This window comes from Ceratotherium simum, chromosome 20 (genome assembly GCF_057802395.1).
Source record: "Ceratotherium simum simum isolate JZ-2026a chromosome 20, ASM5780239v1, whole genome shotgun sequence".
NCBI lineage: Eukaryota > Metazoa > Chordata > Mammalia > Perissodactyla > Rhinocerotidae > Ceratotherium > Ceratotherium simum.
Genome location: NC_141919.1, coordinates 22,637,568 through 22,661,054, shown reverse-complemented (window position 1 = coordinate 22,661,054; position 23,487 = coordinate 22,637,568). Strand labels below are relative to the sequence as shown.

The 23,487-nt window shown below is 43.5% G+C and overlaps 1 protein-coding gene across 4 annotated transcripts in view; it reads right to left on the bottom strand.

Moving 5' to 3' along the window:
- Positions 1 to 23,042, bottom strand: part of DMRT1 (doublesex and mab-3 related transcription factor 1) — a 105,990-nt gene extending 82,948 nt beyond the window's left edge. For 2 of the 4 annotated variants that reach the window (XM_087444206.1, XM_087444205.1), the window contains exons 1-3: positions 22,704 to 23,042; positions 18,679 to 18,862; positions 11,828 to 11,833 (exon numbers count right to left, since the gene is read on the bottom strand). In XM_087444206.1, coding sequence (XP_087300332.1) covers positions 11,828 to 11,833; positions 18,679 to 18,862; positions 22,704 to 23,042 — 529 coding nt within the window. The remainder of the gene's footprint in view (positions 1 to 11,827; positions 11,834 to 18,678; positions 18,863 to 22,703) is intronic. The other 2 variants (XM_014795454.2, XM_004440650.3) reach the window with 1 other exon arrangement.
- Between the last annotated feature and the right edge of the window lie 445 nt (positions 23,043 to 23,487).

Sequence of the window (23,487 nt, the reverse complement as noted above, 5' to 3'; positions counted from 1 at the left end):
AAGATTAAGTTGTTCCCCCCACGTCACCCCAGGAAAAGAACACAAAATAGGCAATCTCAAGACTCCCCTGGGGGTTCTCTTTCATCCCTGGACTAGACACAGACTGGAAAAGTAAAGGTTGACCTTCTGAGAAGAGACTACAATGCTGTGACTGAAAAGATTTCAGAGCTGAAGAGCTCAGCTTACTGAGAAGATCCTTATGGACGCTGCCACGGGGAGGATGCACCAACAAGTCAACCACAGAGGAGGAAACAGCTGCTCTTTCATACATGCTGAGCTGTCACAGTCATTTGCCCCAGAAAGTCAACCTGTGGGAAAAAGCCCTCAATAAATTCATTCGTTCATTCATTCATTCCCATCTGGATGCTCAACTGTTTATCTCCAAGGCAGGAAGGGTCACTGTATCATGACATTACCACATGCACAGGCAGGTGCCTTCAGGTTCAACGGAGTCTGAAAACAGGAAGCCCACCAACTCCACAGAACGCATAGGGTTTTATTTATTGTAAGCCGAAATACAGAGTGCAGCCTTGCATTAAGAGCTAAAATAAAACAAATGTGTAGACAAAGACAAAAAGACCACTAAACAGTGCGACAGAAAATATGACACCTTGAGAAAAACTAAGAAAATAATAAGCAACAGATTATTAAATTCTGAGGGACTGAAAAAGCAAAAATAGGGAGGAGAAACAAAGTCACTGCAGATTAAATATGGAGAGTTTTAAGCCAATTATAAAAGATCAAAGAGAACAAGAGAAAGGAGGAGTAGCCTTACAAGTAACCGAGATAGGAGGCCTTGGGAGAAATACGACCAGGGTAAAATCATTACAGTTTACAGTAAAAGTAATCTAGGGATGACTTTAGAGAGAAATTCACAAGAGACCACTATTGCAAGAACAGCATGGGGACAGAAATCAAAAAGCTCTTTATTTTAAAAAGGCACAGAGCTGCGGAGGGAAGGTACTTCCTACGTAGAGCAACAAACAGGACTGGCAAGTGAAAAGTGTAAATGAAAAATGCCAGCAGTGCCTTGAGCCACATTTTGGATTTCTATACCATCAACCTCTGGCTAGGAAATTCAGCGTGGTCTTCGTGACATGCCACCGGGGCAAAGGGAAGAGGCAATGGTTGTGGAATTAGTAGAATAGTGTCCTTGAAACTCATCTGGCACTTTCTGTTTTGCCCCCAATAAAAATCTGATGCTGCTCCCCCTGAATAATGTCAGCTTTCTCAAAAGTCTCAACCACTACTAATTATTCTAGATTTTAACCAAGAGGAGCTGAGCTACGAAAAGAGCTGCTAATGCAAATGATGCTAACTTTTAAACTTGAATACCATCTTTCATTTATGGAATATTCTGCAATTTACATAAATTCTTTCAGTTGCTACCCGCAATAGGTCTGTGAGATTGACAGAGCAGGAACTACTATGCCTCCCTGGAAAGAGGAGCTCGCTGTGGCTTAGAAAGATATCCTGCATACAAAGCAATAGGTAGAAGCTGGAATCTGGATTTAACCCAGGCCTTTTGATTCCATGTTTCGTCCCTTCTTGCAATGACATGAAAAACCCAGACACCCAGTTCTTCACCTTTATTCTGAGTAGTTAATTCTGTGTATTTTGTTTTTGGGTTTTTCTTTCTTTCTTTTTTCTTTTCTTTTTTTTTTTTTTTTTTACTAATCATCAATACACTGGACAGTATAAAATATCAGAGTCAGAAAGCTAAGGGAAATACACAATACTGCCAAAGGATCCCCGTTACAACCAGCATGTAAGATCTACCTGGCTTACAATACTTTTCCTTCCTACGTGAGATTGTACAGATCACTATATAACTACAAGAATGGTATGGTATAACTGAATTTATAGAATGAGAAAATGTAACATTCTAATATCAGCACTTACTGATACTGAGAAAACATATCTCAAGAAAAGAAAAAAAAGAGAAAACAGAAAAACAAAGGGAGCTTTGAACATCTACTATTTTACTGACGCCTGTACCTGGATGCAAACTGTTTACCTGGCTATACAGTGGGTCCCAAATTACTACTATCAAGACCTGGGCGATGGAGCCCAATATACGGCCTGAGCCTGGGCTGTGAGCCACAGCCTGGGTTTGAATCCCAAGCTCACTCCTCAATACACGTGCGATCTTGAGCACATTACTGAACCTCAATTTCCTTCTAAGTGGAAAAAACAGTTTCTACTTTACAGAGTTGCTGTAGAGATTAAATAAGAATATAAATAAGAAAGCAGCTAAGACAATAGCTGGCATGAGGCAGACATTCAGTCAATGAGAGCTAGTAGTATTGTAATTATTATTACCACCTCTGAAAATATAATGCCACAGAGTTGGGAATTAAACAAACTACACACTCAGATGGGAAAGAATAAAGCACTGCCCACTCTCCCCGCTTCACACGGAGGAATTAGGAAAACATTATTCACAATCGTGCGTGGATCCTCAGTTTGAGAAACATCGCTTATTCCCGCCATTCAGGCTCCCTGCAGCACAAACTAACATAACAATTACATTTCTTTGCTTAATCACCCTTATTATGCTTTGTTTCTTCAGTTCTACCCAATTTTCCCCTGCTCCTAGATGCAAGCTTTTGTTCCCTGTCAAACTCCTCTCCATTGCTGTAAATAATCTCTCTCCCTCTTTTATATTACCTTTCAAATATTTATAGACTGTTATTCTCCTTCTCTCCAAGCCATACATCATTTTTGTTGCCCTTCCCCTGGATGCTCTCTGGTTTATCTACATCTTTTAGAGAAAAACAAACCCCAGGTGCTTCATGATGAAAACAGCACACCCAAAACTAACAACCCTATAGCAATAAGGCCCCTTATTCAAAAGCCACAAGAAAATTCTTTGATGTGCTTCTACTCCTTTTCCCCTGTAACTCATAACTCCATCTCTCAGATAAAAATTGAGGCAGAGAGTGATAAGGGAAATGAACACCACCCTCATCAAGTGGATGGCGGGGGCCCTAAGAGGGAGCAGTTCTGGGGAGGGAGGCCGAGGGACAGTATCAGATGCATTTCAAACCTGCTGATGAGGAAGGAGGCCCAGTGTGTCTCACTCTACTTGCTAATTCCTTCCTCATCCGTTGCATTCGATATGAGTGCATGAGAATAGTGTCCTTGAGACTCTCTTGATGTCTTCTGTTTTGCCTCTAACGAAAAATCTGCCTCTGTTTATTTTCAAATACACACAGCTTTGGGAGGGTTTCTAAAAATGAAAACTTCTAAAACTAAATGCTTACAAATACTATCCTCATCACCAGGTAGACTCTATTTCACAGTGGGCAACAGTCTGACTCACTGAGCTCAGCTTTCCCACGTTTCTTAAGGAAGGTGGTGATGTCAAAGTGTCTGCCCCCCAAGAGTCTGCGCTGACACCCTCTGCTTCTTAATCCCACGTGCACGGCCAAAGGTTTCTAAAATGTGTGCCTTCTGTCCAAACTAAGCAAGATATTGATGGTCTTTACCTATCTTGCTGAAGGTAACTTCCTCATCTCAGAGTCCTGAGTATTTGTGTGGTTATCAACTCTCCCCACTCCCTTTAGAAAGGATAAGAGATGGCTAACACTAAAGACACATATCAGGAAAATAAATAAAACAGAAAAATAAAAGTGAGGCCAAGAAAGGAAGGGGGAAACTTACTCATATTCTAATGTGAAGGCTCTGTACATTTACCAGGTGTGAGCATTAAGATGTATCCCTGAGATTCCAGAGAGCTGGGGTGTGGATGGGGTGGAGGGAAATGTGATGGGCTACATAATCCTCACCCAGAGACATAATTCTTGTTGTATCAGTTCATGTAGCTTCATTTTTGCAAAAACACAGTTTATGGCTATAGCGGGGATCATAGGCAGGCTCGTTCCTCTGCTCCTCATATTAGTATTTGAAACCCAAGTTCTATGGCATGTTTCTGTACTTCATCATGGTTTACAAAGAATGTTTACATAAACATCTTAATTGAGCACCATAACCATTCTGTAAGATAAACTGGGCAGGCATTAATATTTTATCCATTTCACAAATGAGGAAATAGACAAAAAATTAAGTGAACTGCTGAAAATCAGAGAGGTGGTGAGTAACCAAGCCAGGTCCCTGGACGATATATCTTAGGTTCTTTCAATGACATAGAGCTTCCTCCCCAGGTATAGTTATCAAGATAACAGCAAAACTCTTTTTTTCCAGGGGTCTTCAAACTTCAAGACCTCTGATCAAGTCTCTACTACCATATACCATTCTCTCAGGGAGAACCCTGGCACTGCCATGCAGTAATAACAATTCACCAGGGGGGAACTGCAACCCTGAATGTGTTCCACATCAATCAAAGAAAGCAGTAAAATTACTCTGAAATAGCTGATGGGTAACGTGCATTCTAGTTTCATGTAACATTGGAAGAATAAGATTAGTCTCTAACAACCAGAATACCCAACTAGACAGTATATCCCATTCCTCAGTCGTGGCCACACCAGTTTATTATATACCAAACAGTAATACAGTAGCCTCCCCTTATCCTTAGTGAAAATGTTCCAAAACCCCCAGTGGATGCCTGAAACTGCAAATAGCACCAAATCCTATATATGCAGTTGTCCCTTGGTCAGATTGTCCCTAATCTGCAGGGGATTAGATCCAGGACCCCTGTGGATACCAAAATCCACGGATGCTCAAGTCCCTTATATAAAATGGTGTAGTATTTGCATATAACCTACGCACATTCTCCTATATACTTTAAATCATCTCTACATTACTTACAATACCTAATACAATGTAAATGCTATGTAAATAGCTGTTATACTGTACTGTTTAGGGAATAATGATCAAAAAAAATCTGTACATGTTCAGTACAGACGCAACCATTATAGGCCTTTCAATCTGAGATGGGCTGAATCCCATGGATATGGAACCCACGGATACAGAGGGCCAACTGTATTATGTTTTTTCCTATACATACACACCTATGGATAAAGTTTAATTTATAAATTGGCACAGTAAGAGATTAACAACAATAAATAATAATAACAGAACAATTATAATAATACACTGTAATAAAAGTTACTGTAGATCTTAGCAAACTCAGCATGATTTTTTTCTGTCCTTATTAAGTTGAGAATTTTCACCTCTTCTCTTAAATGAAGCACTTTACAGCTTCTCTTTGGCATATCCGAACTGCCAGCATCACTACTCTTGCACTCTGGGGCCATTATTAAGTAAAATAGAGTTACTTTAACACAAGTACTGCGATACCAAGACAGTCATCTGATAATCGAGGCGGCTACTAAGTGACTAATGGGTGGGGAGTATATACAGGGTGGATGCACTGGACAAATGGATGTTTCCTGTCCCAGCAGGGACGAAGTGGGGTGGCACGAGATTTCATCACACTACTTAGAACAGCGTGCAATTTAAAACTTATGAATTGTTTGTTTCTGGAATTTCCCATTTAATATTTTCAGACGACAGTTGACTGCAGGTAACTGACATGGCAGAAAGCGAAACCGCACATAAGAGCGGACAACTGTATTGAAACTTCTAGACCACACACGTGTTGTGATTGTGAAACGTTTTTTTGTTTGTTTTTTTTTGTTATTTTGTGAGGAAGATCAGCCCTGAGCTAACATCCATGCTAATCCTCCTCTTTTTGCTGAGGAACACTGGCTCTGAGCTAACATCTATTGCCAATCCTCCTCCTTTTTTTCCCCCCAAAGCCCCAGTAGATAGTTGTACGTCATAGTTGCACATCCTTCTAGTTGCTGTATGTGGGATGCGGCCTCAGCATGGCTGGAGAAGCGGTGCGACGGTGTGCGCCCGGGATCCCAACCCGGGCTGCCGGCAGATCGTGCGCACTTAACCACTAAGCCACGGGGCCGGCCCTGAAACGGTTTAACCATTGGGATCACAAGCTTAAATTGAGATCTGCTCATGGTTAAACTAAAATGAGTAGTAGAAGTTGGAAGAAGATGAACACAGATGTAGTCGTTCTATTATGGCCATTTTCACTTGGCTAACGGTCTGCTAACAGGGAGCTGGAGGGGTCACAAGCTTCTGCTCTCCTGCTTGATTTCCAGAGTGCAGGGACCAGGGCTCAGTCCTTGGGCTCCTCTCGTCTCTGCAGTCTGTTGTCCGCTAGTTTCATAGGTTGAAATACCAAGCAGTGGGGAGGAACCGCCACTCATATCACAAAGCGCCAATTTCCATAATAAATAAGAAACTCCTACATATAGGGGGAGGAGGGAAATTCCAAAGAGAAATGGGCAAAAGACATACACAGATGGTTCACAGAAAAAAATACAAATGGCCTTTAAATGTATGAAAAGATATTGAACCTCACTAACAAAGGAAAATGTGGATTATAAACTGTATCAACTGTATTTGTTTTCTTTTGATTCAGTGGCTTAAAACAACACAAATTTACTATCTTTACAGTTCTGTGGGCCTGAAGTCTGATACAGGTCTCTCCAGGCTAAAATCAAGGTGTCAACAGGGCTGCATTCTTTTCTGGTGGCTCTGGAGGAGGATCTGTTTCCTTGCTCGTTCAGTTTGCTGGCAGAATTCAGTTCCTTGTGGTTGTAGGACTGAGGTCCCATCTCCTTGCTGGCTGTCAGCAGAGGGCTGTTCCAAGCTTCTAGAGAACTCCTGCATTCTTCGGCTCAGGGACCCCTTCCTCCATCTTCAAAGCCAGCAGCAGCGGGTCAAGCCTCTCTTCCACTTGGAAACTCCTACATCTTCTTCCATTGTGGCATCTCTGGGGCAGCTAGGAAAGGTTCTTCACTTTTAAGCATTCATGCCATTAGAACAGGCCCACCTGGAAAATCCAGATCATCTCCCCATCTCAGGATCCTTGACTTCTTCACATTTACAAAGTCCCTTTTGCTGTGTAAGGTAACATCTTCACAGGGCTCAGGAATTGGGGAGTGGATATCTCTGGGGGACCATGATTCTGCTGACCACGCCAATGTACAACTGTTCCGCTTTCAGAATGGTAGAGGCCCCAGGACAACCTAGTACTGGCCATGCTGTGGCAGCCACTCTGGAGGGAGCGCCATTGACAATATCTACCAAAATTACACGTAAATTTGCCTCCAAAATAGACCTCCCGTCCCACCATTTCTTTCCATCTCTACCACCACCGCCCCAGCCCAAGCTGCTCTCCTCTTTGCTTGGGCAACTGCACAGCCTCCACTTCAGTCTCTGCTCCCACTCGCCTCCCTTCACACTACACCCCACACAGCAACAGAGAGATCTTTAAGAAAGTAAATCAGATCATTCACGGCTTCAACACTCCAATGACTTCCCATTGCACTCTTAATAAAATCCCAACTCTTTCCCTGGCCTACAAGGCCCTGAGAGATGCAGCCCCCAGTGATGTCACCCTTGCTCTCGGCACTCCAGCAGACTGGCCTCCTTCCTGCTCTAAGCACCCTGGCACCTTGCTGCGCCTTCTGCCTGGAAGGCTCTTTCCCCAGATCTTGACTGCAATGGCTCATCATCATTTGGGACTAGCTCCAATTTAATCTCCTTAAATAGGCCCTCTTTTCCTAACTACTCTATCATCGGCCACTGTCCCTTCGGACACATCCATCACATCTCTTTCTTCACAGCACGTACCACTTTCTGAAAATATTTTGCTTATTTACTGGTATACTTGTTTATTATCAACTGTCTCCCCTGCTGGATATATAAGATCCACGCAAGACAGAGGTTTTATGCACTGCTATATATTCCCATGCCTAGGAAAGGGTCTGCCCCAAAGCAGTCACACAATGAATATTTGTTGAACAAATAAAAAATAAAATAAAAAAAACAGAAGGAAGAAAGGGAAGAAGGGAGGGAGGGAATCTTGCTCAGACAGCAGACTCACCAGCAAAGATGAATTCAATTTGGTTCAGCAAACATTTATTGGTATTTGATAAATCTAATCCGCTTCCCTGAATTAATGCATATTCCATATTTTAGATACACCCCCAAACCTCAGGCCCAGACCTAAGGGGTGGTGCAAACACAGGAAGGACTTTTGTACATGCTGAAATCAATCCTGAGAGTCAGCTGTTAGCAGACGTTGGACCGAACTGACACGGGATGGCTGAAGCGATATCTAAGAACTTTTACTGCCAATAAACATGAGAAAATCTGCTATTACTATAACATTGAATTGATATTTTCTTTTGATAACAAGCCAGCTATCTATAGTCTACTTTGTTTCTTATGCATTTTTTCTGGAAAGCATCTTCAGTGATATTATACGATAAGACTAGATTAGTGATTGTGAAGTCCGCCAAGAGACATAAGAGACTAAACTGAGTTTGAAATGCAACTGGTTCAGCAACAGGAATCAACATTTATGTGAATTTTCTTAGGGGAGTCAAAAAAGTTGTCATAGTTGCTTGTGACAATGGCAAAAGGAACCCTGACAAGTCAAGAACCAGTGAGACAGCAGCCAGAGCCACGGGGGGCCCACAGGCACCCTTACCCGGCTTCCTTTGCTTCACAGCGCAACACGGAGCACTGCCAGGTTCAGAGTCCAGATCATCTGGCAGAGGTACAGAATTTATAGTATCCTGCATGAGGTGTTACCTGACACTCCCCTGTACCCTCTTCCCTATGAACCTCAGTCCTTTGAGAAACTTCCGAGTCCTCGTTACCTTAGAAACATTGCAAAAATTTAGGGCCTGGGAGAAGAAGGATGAGAGGAAAGAAAGGATGCTGACAGAGATAAAAGGAATCATCTTAGCTCACGTGAGTCTACAGGTGATTTCAAAGGCCAAGTGCTTTGAAGAGAACTGGGCTAGCTAAAGAGGCTGTCCTTAGTCAAAAGTTAATGAGAGGGGAGTTATCACTTAATGGGTACACAGTTTCAGTTTGGGAAGACGAAAAGTTCTGGAGATGGATGGTGGTGATGGTTGCACAACAATGTGAGTGTACTTAACGCCACTGAACCGTAGATTTAAAAATGGTTAAAATGGTCAATTTTATGTTATGTATAGTTTGCCACAACAAAAAAATTTTTAAGGGCCTGCCACATGGTGTCGTGGTTAAGTTCTGCGTGCTCTGCTTTGGCAGCTCAGGTTCAAGGATTCGTATCCCGGGCGCAGACCTACACACAACTCATCAGCCATGCTGTGGCAGCGACCCACATACAAAATAGAGGAAAGATTGGCACAGATGTTAGCTCAGGGCCAATCTTCCTCAAGCGAAAAAAGAGGAAGATTGGCAACGGATGTTAGCTTAGGGTGAATCTTCCTCAGCAAAAAAAAAATTTTTTTTTAATAAGTTAGTTGATAAAACAGATGGGACAGAAAGGCATCCACAAGATCCAAGCACTAGGTGGCTGAGGCGGTGGTCAATGAACAGGATCCTTGAACCAGCAGATAACCAGGTTCAAGGTTCAGGTGGGCACTGTGGAGCAGGAAAGTGAAAGGGATGACACAGATGAGCTTTTTGACATTCCAGAAGTTTCCTACAGCAGCAAATGCAAGGCTGTACCACACTACAACAATACCTAGTGTTGCCATCTATAAAAGTCCTCCAATGCTATGACCAGCTATGGCAGTAAGTTCTAGGACAGTCTATGAACTACCCTCTTCCCATTGGTAATGTGAAGTACAGCTGTCTATTTTCACCAACTCTCAGGTTTTCTCTTTTGCTTTCCACAAAAGTGATGGTTGTCTTCCATTTTTAAAAATCCAATGATAAAAATTACTCTTGCCAAATTTCTAGGGCAACAGAATTTCCTCTGCCTCGTTCTGAGGAAATGCTTGTCATCCAAGGTCTGAAAAATTGCTTCAGCCTTTCAGAAACAAATCAGTACTTCTATCAGCCTTTAAGACAACAAACAAAGCCTGTCACCAGGTCCCTCTATGATTTAGTTCCTCAAACGCCGTTCCTTTCACTACAAACTGTATGTGATAATGAGGTAAAAGAGGGCATTTTTTTTTTTTTTGGTGAGGAAGATCAGCCCTGAGCTGACATCCATGCTAATCCTCCTCTTTTTGCTGAGGAAGACCAGCTCTGAGCTAACATCTATTGCCAATCCTCCTTTTTTTTTTTTTTTTTTTTACCCCAAAGCCCCAGTAGATAGTTGTATGTCATAGTTGCACATCCTTCTAGTTGCTGTGTGTGGGACGCGGCCTCAGCATGGCTGGAGAAGTGGTTCGTTGGTGTGCGCCCAGGATCCGCACCCGGGCCGCCAGTAGCGGAGCGCACGCACTTAACCGCTAAGCCACGGGGCCGGCCCTAAATGAGGAAATTTTTTGAAAGACTAAATATTAACATATTTCTAGTGATAATAAAATGCAAACCTAGAGAATCCTCCATGATCTAAACTTCCGGTCATCAGAGATTCTCACTGGGTTTTTATATCTATGGGTTTTCCAAGATGAAGGCATCTTATACCTTCTAATTTTAAAAAACTTAAGTTTGAATTTTCTAGAACCCTCATACACTGCTGGTGGGAATGTAAAATAGCGCTGCCTCTTTGGAAAACATTCCTGCAGATCCTCAAAAGGTTAAACATAGTGTTACCCTATGACTCAGCAATTCCACTCCCTGGTATACAGTCATGAACCACGTAATGACGTTTTGGTCAGCAAAGGACCACATATACGATGGTGGTCCCATAAGGTTAGTACCATATAGCCGAGGTGTGTAGTAGGCTATGTATACCATCTAGGTTTGTGTAAGCACACTCTATGATGTTTGCACAATGACAAAATCGCCTAACGATGCATTTCTCAGAACGTGTCTCTGTAATTAACCGACGCTTGACTATATACCCCAGAGAATGAAACATAAATTCATATAAAAACTGGTACAAAAATGTTAGAGAAGCATTACTCATAATAGCCAAAAAGTGTAAGCAACCCAAATGTCCATAAGCGGATGAATTAAAAAATATATATATGATATGTCCATATAATGGACTACTATTTAGCAAAAAAAAAAAAAAAGGAATAATAAATACATGCTACAACATGGATAAAGCTTGCAAACATCAGGCTAAGTGAAAGAAGCCAGACACAAAAGGTCACATATCACATAATTCATTTATGTGAAATGTCCAGAATATAGAAAATGTCCAGAATAGGCACATCTATAGAGACAAAAAAACACATTAGTGGTTGCCTAGGACTAGCGTGGGGAGTGACTGCTAATGCATACAGAATTTTTTTTAGAAGGAGATGAAAATGTTCCACAATTAGATTCTGATGATGGTTGCACAACTTTGTGAATTTACTAAAAAACAATAAATTGTACATTTTAGATAGACGAATATAGTATACAAATTACACCTTAAATTGTTAAATTACATTTGAATTTTTAGCCATTTAAAAAATTCAGATACATTTAAAACATATCACAAAATAAAAACGCACATCGAACACCAATGATTTTACTCTCTGATATCTGCAGGTGGATTCACACCACCAATCTAGTGTTTTAAAAGAATTCAAGTTTAGGGCCAGCCCCGTGGCTTAGCGGTTGAGTGCGCGCACTCCGATAATGGCGGCCCGGATCCCGGGCGCACACCAACGCACCGCTTCTCCGGCCATGCGGAGGCCGCATCCCACATACAGCAACTAGAAGGATGTGCAACTATGACATACAACTATCTACTGGGGCTTTGGGGGAAAAAAAAAAGGATGAGGATTGGCAATAGATGTTAACTCAGAGCCGCCGGTCTTCCTCAGCAAAAAGAGAAGGATTAGCATGGATGTTAGCTCAGGGCTGATCTTCCTCACAAAAAAAAAAAAAAATTCAAATTTAACCATCATTATTCACTCATTCAGCAAAAGTTGACAATTTACTATAAAGCCAGGTCCTGTAGTATGTACATGAATAAAATGATAGACAAAACGCAATCCCTGCCCTTAAGATTACATTTTCACAAAGGAGATATACATGTAAACCAATCAAATGTTTCTATGTCTTTTATGCTGTTACAAAACTAATTTATGACCTTAAATCCTGTATTTACCTTTTTTGTGGCTCTAGATGTTTTCTAAATTTCCTTTCTAGCCAAAGGTAGACCAGTAGGCTACTTCCTGTATACTTTGTTGTTGTAACTGCTTTATGGAAATACTGTCGACAGAGAAGTTCTATCAGGCCAATGAATTCCTATATTTCACCTGTAAGCAAAGACTGCCCTTGAAATAAATAAAAATTGATTGAGACACTATTTAAAGCAACAGACTATCAAAATGATCAGTACCATTAATCTTAAGTGTTTTCTCTCATCCAACTATTGCTTCAGTTTTAAGGAATTTTGTTTTGTTAGACATCCTGGAAATTTCTTTGACACTGACAGTAAAACTGGGGAAGGCTATTTTATCTGAAGGCCTTTTTAAGCCACATATCTACATTTTCTATTCTACTTGAAATCGAGAGCTCGGTCTAAAATCAAATGGAACTCATCTCATATAAGTAGCCAGAATCCTTCAAAAATAAACTCTCAAACCAATTTGGATAAAATGTCTTGGTTGTTCATTTGAATGAAGTGCTTCTTTCTATACAATATTGGAAAACTCCAAAGATAAAAACGGAAATATTATTTTAAATTTAAATAATTCCACAGAGGATTTTTAGGGCAATGAAACCACTCTGTGTGATACTATAACACTGGATACATGTCATCATAAATTTGTCCAAACCCACAGAATATACAATACCAAGAGTGAACCTAACATAAACTGTGGACTTTGGGTGATTATGAAGTGTCAGTGTAGGTCATCAATTGTAACAAATGTACCACTCTGGCGGGGGATGTTGATTATGGGGGAGGACTTCATGTGTGGGGGGCAGGGAGTATATGGGAAAACTCTGTACCTTTCTCTAAATTTTGCTGTGAAGCCATAATTGCTCTAAAGAATAATGTTTCTTTTTAAAACATTTAAATAATTCAATATTTTCAAGTGGTAGTTCATCAGCCACATTTCTTACTGGCAAAAACTGCATGGGGACATTATTCCATTTTCCAACTACCATATTACATGTTTGTTAAGCATTTAAGCACTTAGAAGACACACAAACAAATGTGTTCCCCTACCGGCACGTGCTCTGTCTCTGTACACTGAAGTGGAATTACTGCTAAAGAAGAGAAGTGAAGGAAGGGGCCCCACCATTATCAGACACAGACCTGACTGACCCTTCCACCAGGGGAAAGGTGAGCAAAGGCGGGCTACAGGTCACAGGAGGCTGGGCTGCAGGGGGAAGGCCCGAGACGGACGGTAGGACGTGGTTTGATGAGGGGGAGTGTGAATGTGAGTGTGTGTGTGGAAGTCTAGGGTGCACCAGAAGGGAGGGCTCCAAGGGAGATAACATTCAGGTCCTTACTTACAAAGGACATATGCAGAACCAAATTATCTACAATGCAACCCTTCATCTGACAGTTCTGCACAGAAAACAAGAGGCAAAGAACTAGGCAGACCTTAACATAAGTACTGGGCAAAACACCATTCTACTGGCTGCACAGAAGGTTGAAGGAAAAGCAGAATATACAATAAAACAAAGAGGAGCCCAAATTTCAAAGAAGAATGCCTATGAGATTTTTTTTTAAGTCAGTTGATAACTTCTGAAATAAATATATATTTTATGCTTAAATTAAAAAAGTAAAACCACAGAGATAATGCTGAAGTTGCTATTAATTCACTGTCATTTATCACCAAAAATGCTCACCATTTTTTTCTGGGTGCCCCCGAAATGGCCAGGAAGAAACTATTTGCTCATGAACAGTGCATCTGCTAACATCTGATCCTGCTAGAAACAGCAATGCACAGGGCATTTCTTCAAAAGGCTGTTTCTTCCACAGTAATACCCACAATCATAGATGAAAAATAACAACAAAAATCTTTTATACTCATTATTTGAGGAATCTCCAGTCAGTGTTTTGGTGCATCTGAGCCAATCTTTGGCTAAGGATTGTAGCGACTTGCTTCTAAGGTACTTAATCCTAGTCAGAGGGGTCAGCTCTCCAATAAATGAAACAACAGCTTGGTAAATCTAATTTCCTTCGCAGTGTCCTCAGAATCCAGCCAATAATCTTGGCAATAATTCTTGGGCATTTCTCATTCTCATTTTTGGCATTTTTGGGAGCCAAACAGATAACTAAGAAACTTCAAGGACATAAAAATCTACTGAATTTCACTAAGCTCCTGCCCTTGTAGACGCTAAATATTAGGTCTTAGAAAGAGAAGGCTAGCAACTTGCCCCCGTGTGAGCCAAGTTAGTAGGTTTAACTATTGCATGACAACTACAACTTTCACCTCTCACTAAATAACTGCAAATCCTAGCCTTCCACATCTATCTAATGGAATTAAATTAAAATGGCCATATAAAAATTCCAAGCAGTTTTAAATTAAAAAATAAACCTAACTATACACAAGTGGGAATAACACACTCCCATGATGTTAAATATATAAATTATATATATATGCATGAAAACAATAAATAGACGTATTAACTTGTACATGCAGCAAGTAACCCGGGAATGACAGATAGAAGAGACCCGCAGGTTGGGACTAGAAGAACTATTATTTTTTGTTGAAAATGTTTTTGCACTCTATAAATGTTTACCATTTACCTGCATAAAGTTAAATGTTATTTTAAATAAATCCTCATCTCTGGAAATTTAAGAGAAGCACAGATTTGTTAGCAGCAAGCTATCTAAGAAGCTGGGCCCCGTGCACTGCATAAACTAGAAAGACGCTGTTCAGTCAGTCAGTCTGTCTGTCTGTCTCTCCCCCACTCTCCCCGCTCCCTCCCTCTCTCTTTCTCCCTCTATACATTTATGTAGTTTAATTCCACTGGCATCTCTGTTTTTCTCTTGCTCATATCCCAGCCCAGCCCAGAAGTTATCAATCCCACCTCAAGAGCTGTGGCAGAAGCCCTGGGTGTGATGACGATGATGCTGAGGCTCCCGCCCCACGGAGATGAGCCGGCTGGGCCCATCTTCCCCTGGCAGGCAGTCTCCAGAGCGATGCCAACCCACCCAGGCCTGAGCACATGCACACAGCACACTGTCGGCTTCCACACTCCCCTCCTTCTGAGTTTGGTTCATGACTCCAAAATGACTCCAAGGTCCATCAGCTCCAGAGGCAAGGAAAGGAATCTGGTCACATCCTCCATGAACCATCCATCCATCCTGAACCTTCTATCTTGTTCCCCTGCTGCTTCTATTTGTAACTTTCCCTATCGCCACTCAGAAATACCCTGCAAGAACTTCTTCATTCTGAACTCCGTCCAGCCTCAAATCCTTCTCTAAAGCTCTGCTTTCTTGGGGTATCAAACTCTGACACCCCTTCCACCAAGGTGGAATGCAGGACAGCAAGCTAGACCAAGTTCACCTATGGTGTCCTACAAAATGCCCAGCACTGATATTTATCCATCACAGGCCTTTCCCTGTATTTCTCCCCAAGAAGATCCGTGGCTGCAGCCTTCCATGCCAAGGGAGAATGGCAGGGGCTTTTGCCCCTAACATTGTTCCTATTTGTCCATTAGCCCTAAATCCCTTCTGGGGATTAAACCATAGCTTCCAATCATAATTGTTCATTTTCCAAGAAAACATGGCAACTGTTCCCACAGGCTCTCTTCACAGGCAAATGAAATGGAAAATCCATGGGCTTTGGGACCAGAGAGGCCTGAACTGAATCTCAGCTCAACTCAGCTTTATTCTGGGGCAGGTTCCTTACCATTGGTTTCCTTTTCTGTAAATGGGAATAATAATTCCTCCCCGATACGATGTTTGTGAACACCAAATGAGGTACGCGCCTCTTTACTCCTCTGACATACCCCTGTTCCCTTCTCAGCACTCCAGCTAAACCCACCAGATCAGCCCTGACCAGGGATTATGTGGTCATTAACCTTAGACAGCTTAAAATTCCAAAGTGTAAAGATCATATTTCTGATAGATATACTCCTTCCTTCCGATGAAAAGGAAAGTTTGGGAACTGTTTTAAGTATATATTATGAGCAATCAAGCCAAAAAAGGAAATTATACAGTTCCCTTTGTAAACTACAAATCTATAGCCCAAGAAACACACACAGTGACAGACACACCTACCTGCAACACAGGGATGACAGTTCCACCTCTCACCTGCTTTCTCCGGTGCCTGCTTACCTTCCCCTTCTTTATAATGGTCAAGACTCAGAAAATCTTCAAAACCTCTTCCCTCATTTTTGAGAAGAGGAAACAAAAGGTCCAGAGAGCTTAAGTGACTCGTTCCAAGTTGCACAGCTAGTTCATGACAGGCAGCTGAGCAACTTTAGCCTCGGGGTTAAGTGCAGCAAACTGAGTAACTCAGGACAAGCTTAGTTAAGAGGTACCACACTGCAGGGCTGGATTTCATGGAGCCTTAGCAGGCTCTAAAGGTATTCTGTGAATCTCAGCATATGTATCTAATATGTAATATATGTATTTATTTGCCAACAGGATTTCATCTTTGGTGGTTTCTTAGAGCTCCTACACCCTAGACTAGCGCTGTCAAATGGAACTTTGTGAGAAATGGAAATGCACGCTATCCAATATGGCAGGCCTTAGCTACATGCACCTATCAAGCACCTGAAATGTGGCTAGTGCAACTGAGGAATTGAATGTTTTAAATTTCTTTTATTTTATTTTTACTGTGGTAAAATACATATAATACAAAATTTACCACCTTAACCATTTCTAAGTGCATAGTTCAGTGGTATTAAACACGTTCATAATGTTGGGCAGCCATCACCACCAGCCATCTCCATAGCTCTTTTCTTTTTTAAAGATTTTATTTATTTATTTATTTTCCCCCCAAAGCCCCAGTAGATAGTTGTATGTCATAGCTGCACATCCTTCCAGTCGCTGTATGTGGGACTCAGCCTCAGGATGGACGGAGAAGTGGTGCCTCGGTGCACGCCCAGGATCCGAACCCGGGCCACCACCATCGGAGCGCGCGCACTTAACCACCAAGCCACAGGGCCGGCCCCGCCATAGCTCTTTTCATTTTGTAAAACTGAAACTCTGTTAAACTCTGTTAAACTCTATTAAACAATAACTCTCCATTCTCCCCTCCCCCCAGCCCCTAGCAATCACTATTTTTTCTGTCTCTATGATTTTGACTACAAAGTGGAATTATACAGTATTAGCTTTCTGTGACTGGCTTATTTCAATAGTATAATGTCCTAAAGGTTCATCCATGTTGTAGCCTGTGTCAGAATATCCTTCCTTTTTAAGGCTGAATAGTATTCCACTGTATGTGTATATCACATTTTGCTTATCCATTCACCTGTCAATGGACACTTGGGTTGCTTCCACGTTTAACCATTATGAATAATGCTGCTATAAACACGGGTGCACAAATATCTCTTTAAGACCCTGCTTTCAATTTTTGCGGGTATATATCCATTAGTGGAAGTGCTGGATCATATGGTAATTTTATTTTTAATTTTTGAGGAACCACCATACTGTTTTCCATAGCAGCTGTACCATTTTACATGCCTACCAACAGTGCACAAAGCTTCCAATTTCTCCACATCCTTGCCAATACTGTTATCTTCTGTGTTTTTGATAGTAGCTGTCTTAATGGGTGTTAAGTAGTATCTCACAGGGGCAGGCCCCGTGGCTTAGCGGTTAAGGGCATGCGCTCCGCTGCTGGCGGCCCGAGTTCGGATCCTGGGCGTGCACTGACACACCGCCTCTCCAGCCATGCTGAGGCCGCGTCCCACATACAGCAACTAGAAGGATGCACAGCTGTGACATACAACTATCTACTGGGGCTTTGGGCGGGGGGGGGGGGAGGGAAAGTAGTATCTCACGCTAGTTTTGATTTGCATTTCTCTAATGATCAGTGATGTTTAGCATCTTTTCATGTGCTTATTGGCCATTAGTATATCTCCTTTGGATGAATATTTTAATTCTATTTCATTGTAATTAACTTCAATAGCCACAAATGGCTGGGGGCTTCCATATTGGACGGTGCAGCTTTAGACCTCATGATTCTTGAGGTAATTTGGAGATCCAGGCAGTTAGCACAGCGAGCTTTGGAGGCAGATGGACCAATTCAGATACTTTCTAGTTCTGCAGACTTAGCCAGTCACTTCAATTTCCTACACCTGTTTTCCCATGTGTAAAATAGGATTAATAACTCCTTCTTCAGAGAGTGAAACGAAATGAATGAGCACATACAGCCCCTGGTACAGTCGTAGCACACAGAAAAGAATTCAAGCCGATGTGACATGTCTTCCCTCACTACCCAGTGCCCACTGAAACTTGACACCTAGGATTTGGCTTTTTCAAGACACTTTCCCCAAATCAACTGCAGTCCTTGCCAGAGAAAGGGACCTTCAGTTCTGGGAAACAAGGATCTTTAGCTCCCAACAAGAGGACCCAAAAATGGAGGGGTAGACTGAGCTGAAATCTCGGAATCTCACTCCTCTGACTTTCTGTGATTCTGACTGTCCAGATTCAGTCTTGGCTAATAACCAACAGGAAAGTGAAGCTGTCACATCCAATTATAGAATTCATGGCCATCTCTTTGGTGAGGCAGCCAAAAACAGACCTTCAGAGGGAGACTCCGTTAAGAAAACCCTCCAAGCTCTGAATGTGATATGTGGCTCAGAACGGTCCTAAGACTTTTTGTGGCCACAGCCCTTCTTCCCTGAGGCCCGGCGACCACGTGAACCCAGGCCCCAGGTTACCTGAAGCTGCAGCGGTGGGGGTGCTGGCCGGCGGGGGCTGCGCGGAGCTGCCGCTCTCAGTCATCAGGCACGGGTTGCTGCCGCTGTTCTCTCTCTTGACGAGCAGCTCAGCCGCGCTGGGCAGCGGGATGGGGTGGCTGATCCCCAATTCCTCTTCCTGGGCCTGCTGCCTTCTCAGGGCCACCTAGAAGCACAGGGCAGCGGGTCATCCTCCAACACTCCAGAATCACTTGGGCAGCTTGGAGAAAACCACTGAAACCCCGCCCATCCCACACATTGTGGTTCATTAGCTCCAGGGGTGAGGCCTGAGGATCTCCAATTTCTTTTTAAAGCTAGGCTGGTAACCACAATGTGCAGCCAAAGCTGAGAAATGATTTAGAGCCAGAGTGTCTGGCCCACAGTAAGTGCTCAAAAAATGATCTTTAGGGGCCAGCCCCCTTGGAGTAGTGGTTAAGTTAGGCGGGCTCTGCTTCTGCAGCCTGGGTTCACAGGTTCAGATCCCAGGGCTGACGTACGCCACTCACCAGCCATGCTATGGCAGCAACCCACATGTAAAGTGGAGGAATGAGGGCTAATCTTCCTCAGCAAAACAAAATTCATTAAATAAATGAGTATGTAGAGCAGCAGGGAATAAGGTTGGCTAGGGAAGATCAGGAAAAACTAGAGTCAGCCACGCAGAGGACTTCACTCTGAAGAGTAAAGGAGGCCGGCCCTGTGGCTTGGTGGTTAAGTGCGTGCGCTGCGATGCTGGCGGTCCGGGGTTCGGATCCCGGGTGCGCATCGAGGCACCACTTCTCTGTCCAGCCTGAGGCCGAGTCCCACATACACCAACTAGAAGGGTGTGCAGCTGTGACATACAACTATCTACTGGGGCTTTGGGGGCAAAAAATAAAATAAAAAATCTTTAAAAAAAAAAAAAAAGAGTAAAGGATGTCAGCATTGATAGATGAGGAAGGAAGGAGAATGGGCTCACGCACTCTTTCATTCCACAAATTTGTAAAAGTCCACTGTATTGGGAACAGTGACCAGCAAGATTTAATCAAATTAGATCCCAAGGTACTCACTGTTTAAAAGGAGAAACAGTAGGCAGGCAAATATACAAATGCAACTCAAGATGAAATGTGGCAAACACCACAGGAGAAGGAGACACCAATGGCTTTAGGTGCAAGTATCAGCCTGAGGGTGTACTGGAAAGGGGCCTTGAAGAACAGGATGAGGAGAACCTAGAGAGGCAAGGATGAACAGGCAGAACAATCCGGAAAAAGGGAGCAGAGTGGGCAGGAAAGGCAGGGGCTGCTTGAGAAACCCTGCAGAGCCCTGTTCTCTGAGGTGGAGAGAGCATGCAGAGAAGTAATGGGGAAAAGGGCTGGGACGTGGTGTTGAAGTCCCTGGAGAAGGGAGAGGCTGGAGGTGGAGAGAAAGGGAGAGGATGGGTGACATTCCAGGCAGCAGGGAAGGAGACAGAAGAGGGAGCTGGAAAGGACCTAACACACCTAAGAAACGCCTCATGCCACCTCTTCAATTTATCTTCTTTTAAATCACATTGTTAAAGGTTGAAAAAAGAGGTGTAAAGAAAATAAATTGTATTTTTGCTTACTACATGTAACAAAAAAAAGGAGACTTTCTGTTGAAATTGACTATTGGCGACAATGAAATTAGAAAGAAGCACTTGCACCTCAGAAGCCCAAATACAAGCCAAAAGTTGAAATCAAAGTGGTAAACCAGAAACACAACTACAATTTATATATTGTTTTAGGAAAACTGTAGTCCAAATTTAGACAGCTGATTAATTTGGAACTAATTTTACTCTTAACAAGAAGAATCTTCAACAGAGAAAAAATATCCATAAATGATCAATGAAGATTAAATAATTAAGCTTAAATCTTGGATTTTCTATTATTAATCAAGAAGTTTAGAAACAGAATATTAAGCAGTTGACCAGAAATAATTTTAAAAAATACCCACAAACCTCTGAAGTATGTCAATGCATACTTATACCCTGACTTACACAAATCTCATGCCTGCCCAAAATGCACAGGGTATTACATATACTCCATAAACTAAGGACACTTTTACAAACACCTCTCGAGAGTTTTAGAAAATGTTATCTAAACGGGGAAGGTGGGGCAACCGATTAAAAAAGCAATTATTTCAGAGTCATATCTAAGATCAATTTCAAACTACTTTAGAATGACTGAAAAATGACTGTTACATGGATTTTAAAGGATTTCATCTAGCACAGCACAAGCCTTCTGGTGAGGAAAATACTTAAGTTTCATATTATAAAAGTAATCCTGAGTTGCTTCTGTATTTAACATAGAAAAACAGGCTTCTGCCAAGTTAATGCCCCTATTAATAAAGCTTATTCAAAATTAATGGCCCTACTTGGACAAATATTGTTAATTACATTTTGAGGAAAATTCCCCTCCCAAGCATACTCTCCATGCTAAATATTTAAGCCAACGACTAAATGTTCAGATTATTTTTCTACCTACAAATACAATTTAAATGTCCATAAGTTTTTTTCAGTAAGTTCACTGTGATGCATTAATGCTACATTCAGTGTATTCTTTTCATCCACTATAAATTAAGCTAAAAACCTATAAAGAAGAAACTAAGGAAAACAACTTACATTTCCATGACTGCACTTGCAATCTTTGAAGCCAAAATATATCTAGTTTAAAACACATTTTTAAAAATCGGATGTACAGAATAAGTATCATCTTTAAGCATTTGTGCAGTCCTGCCCAAAGCTCTTATCTAAATTATTTTCAGTGGAGGATATTTACACGTTTCCAATCAAAAGTAGCACATCGTTAGTAAACATTTCTTCAGTATCTTTTCATTTTAAATAACCTGTCTTAAAAAGATAAAACAACTTTTAGCTGGAAAGAATGTATGTTATTCTCTTCTAAAAATCCTTTTAGGATACCGATGCCGTTAATTATTTCCGATAAAATGTTAAATGCTGTCCTGCTTATGCTGATTTAAAAAGAAATTTAAAAAGCTATGAACGACAAACAAAACCTCCAACCTCCGCATTTTCTCCCCTGCGCATGTTTTTTAAAATTAAGTGTGTTTTAAAATATACTCAGTGTGATTCGTACTTGAAGAATTTAGGTCGAAACAACACATTTTAAAATGCTAATAAAATTTCCGTAGTGCTCAAAATGGCTGAGGAGCTCGGCCTGGATCCACGCCGGGCGAAGAGGAAAAGTGCGCCAAGACCACAAGGAGGACCACGCCACGTGGGCGTCCATTACAGCGACTTTTCCAGAAACACAAAGCTTCCCGACACGTTATCCGGATAAGCAGCAGGCGGGCCGCGTCTCCGTTTCGCCCCAGCCGGTAGCCCGCGCCGGCACCCTCGAGCACCCTCCCTAGTTTCACCGCAACTCTCTGCTGGGGGGCGGAGTCAGGGATCCCGGGGATCCCCGAGAGGAGCGAACCCCCCAACTCTGCTCGGAAAATGAGGTCGGAGATGCCGAGGTCCCCCAAAGAGCGACCCCGACCACTCTCTGCTGGGGTGTAGCGTCAGAGATCCCCAAAGGCGCGAACTCGGCAAGTCTCTGTTGGGAGTCGGAGATCCCGGGGACCTTCGGAGGGGCGAACCCGGCAACTCGCTGCGGCAGGGTGGGCTCAGGGGTCCCCGGGACTCCGAGCGGAGCGAACTCCGCAACTTCTGCTCTGAAAGCGGGATCAGAGATCTCGGGGATCCGGAGGACCCCTGAAGGGGCGAACCCCGCAACTCCGCTGGACGGCCGAATCAGGTATCCCGTGCTCCCCCTGAGAGAAGCAAACGCCGCAACTCTCTGCTCCGCGGGCGGGATAGGAGACGCGTCCCGGCCATCTGAGCGCGGCGTGGGCGCGTGGCTGGGAGGCCCGGGTCCCGAGCGCAATGCGGCCGTCGGCGAGCACCGCTGCCTGCCTCCCAAACCCGGGCCCCACGTGGCACTGGCCACGCCGGGAAGATTTTGTCCAAAAAGTTCAGGGCTGAACCCCGGTTCCTGGGCGCCCGCACTCACCTGCGCGGCCATCACGCGCTGTCTCTCCGCGATCAAGTTGCACTTCTTGCACTGGCAGTCCCGCCACATGCAGAAGCGCTTGTGGCCCTTGAGCGGCGACGCGTAGCCGTGGTTCCTGCACCGCGCGCACTTGGGCAGCCGTGGGGACTTCTTGCTTGCAGCGCCCATGCCCGACGCCCCCGAGCCCGAGCCGCCGCCGCTGCCCCCGGCGCCCGCGGAGCCCAGTAGCGCTCCTGCTGCTTTGCCGAAGCCCCCGGCTTTCCCCTGCGGTGGTGCCCCGGGGGCGTGCGGGGCCTCCGACGGTGCCGAGGGCTTGCTGAATGCGTCGTCGTTGGGCATGGTGCCCCAAGTAGAAGCGCAAGGAGTCTCTGGAGACGGCTGCAAGGGAAGGACCCAACCGACGGCGAGGCTCCCGAGGAGGAGGCGCAGGAGGCGTGTGCGCTGCAGCCGGAGGTGCAGCCCGAATGGCGAGGTCGCGACGTGCAACGCCCAGAGTGGTGGGGGGTTGTGCCCTTTTTTTTTTTCCTTTTGGCGCGCGCGCGCGCGGCGGAGAACTTTTGGATACTTTTCAGAATGTTCCCGGGACTGCTTGGGCGGGAGACGGCGCGAGGGATCGCGGCCACGCCCAATGCCCCCCAACTCTAGCCACCGCGCTCCAGCCGCGTGCAAGCTTGCACCGGCTGCAAACACCGAGGGCGTTGCTGCAGGGTCGCTGCAAGCGCACCGAGAGGTGCAGAGCGACCCGGAGACAGTGTGATTCCTGTACTTTCCGAGGTACCCAGCG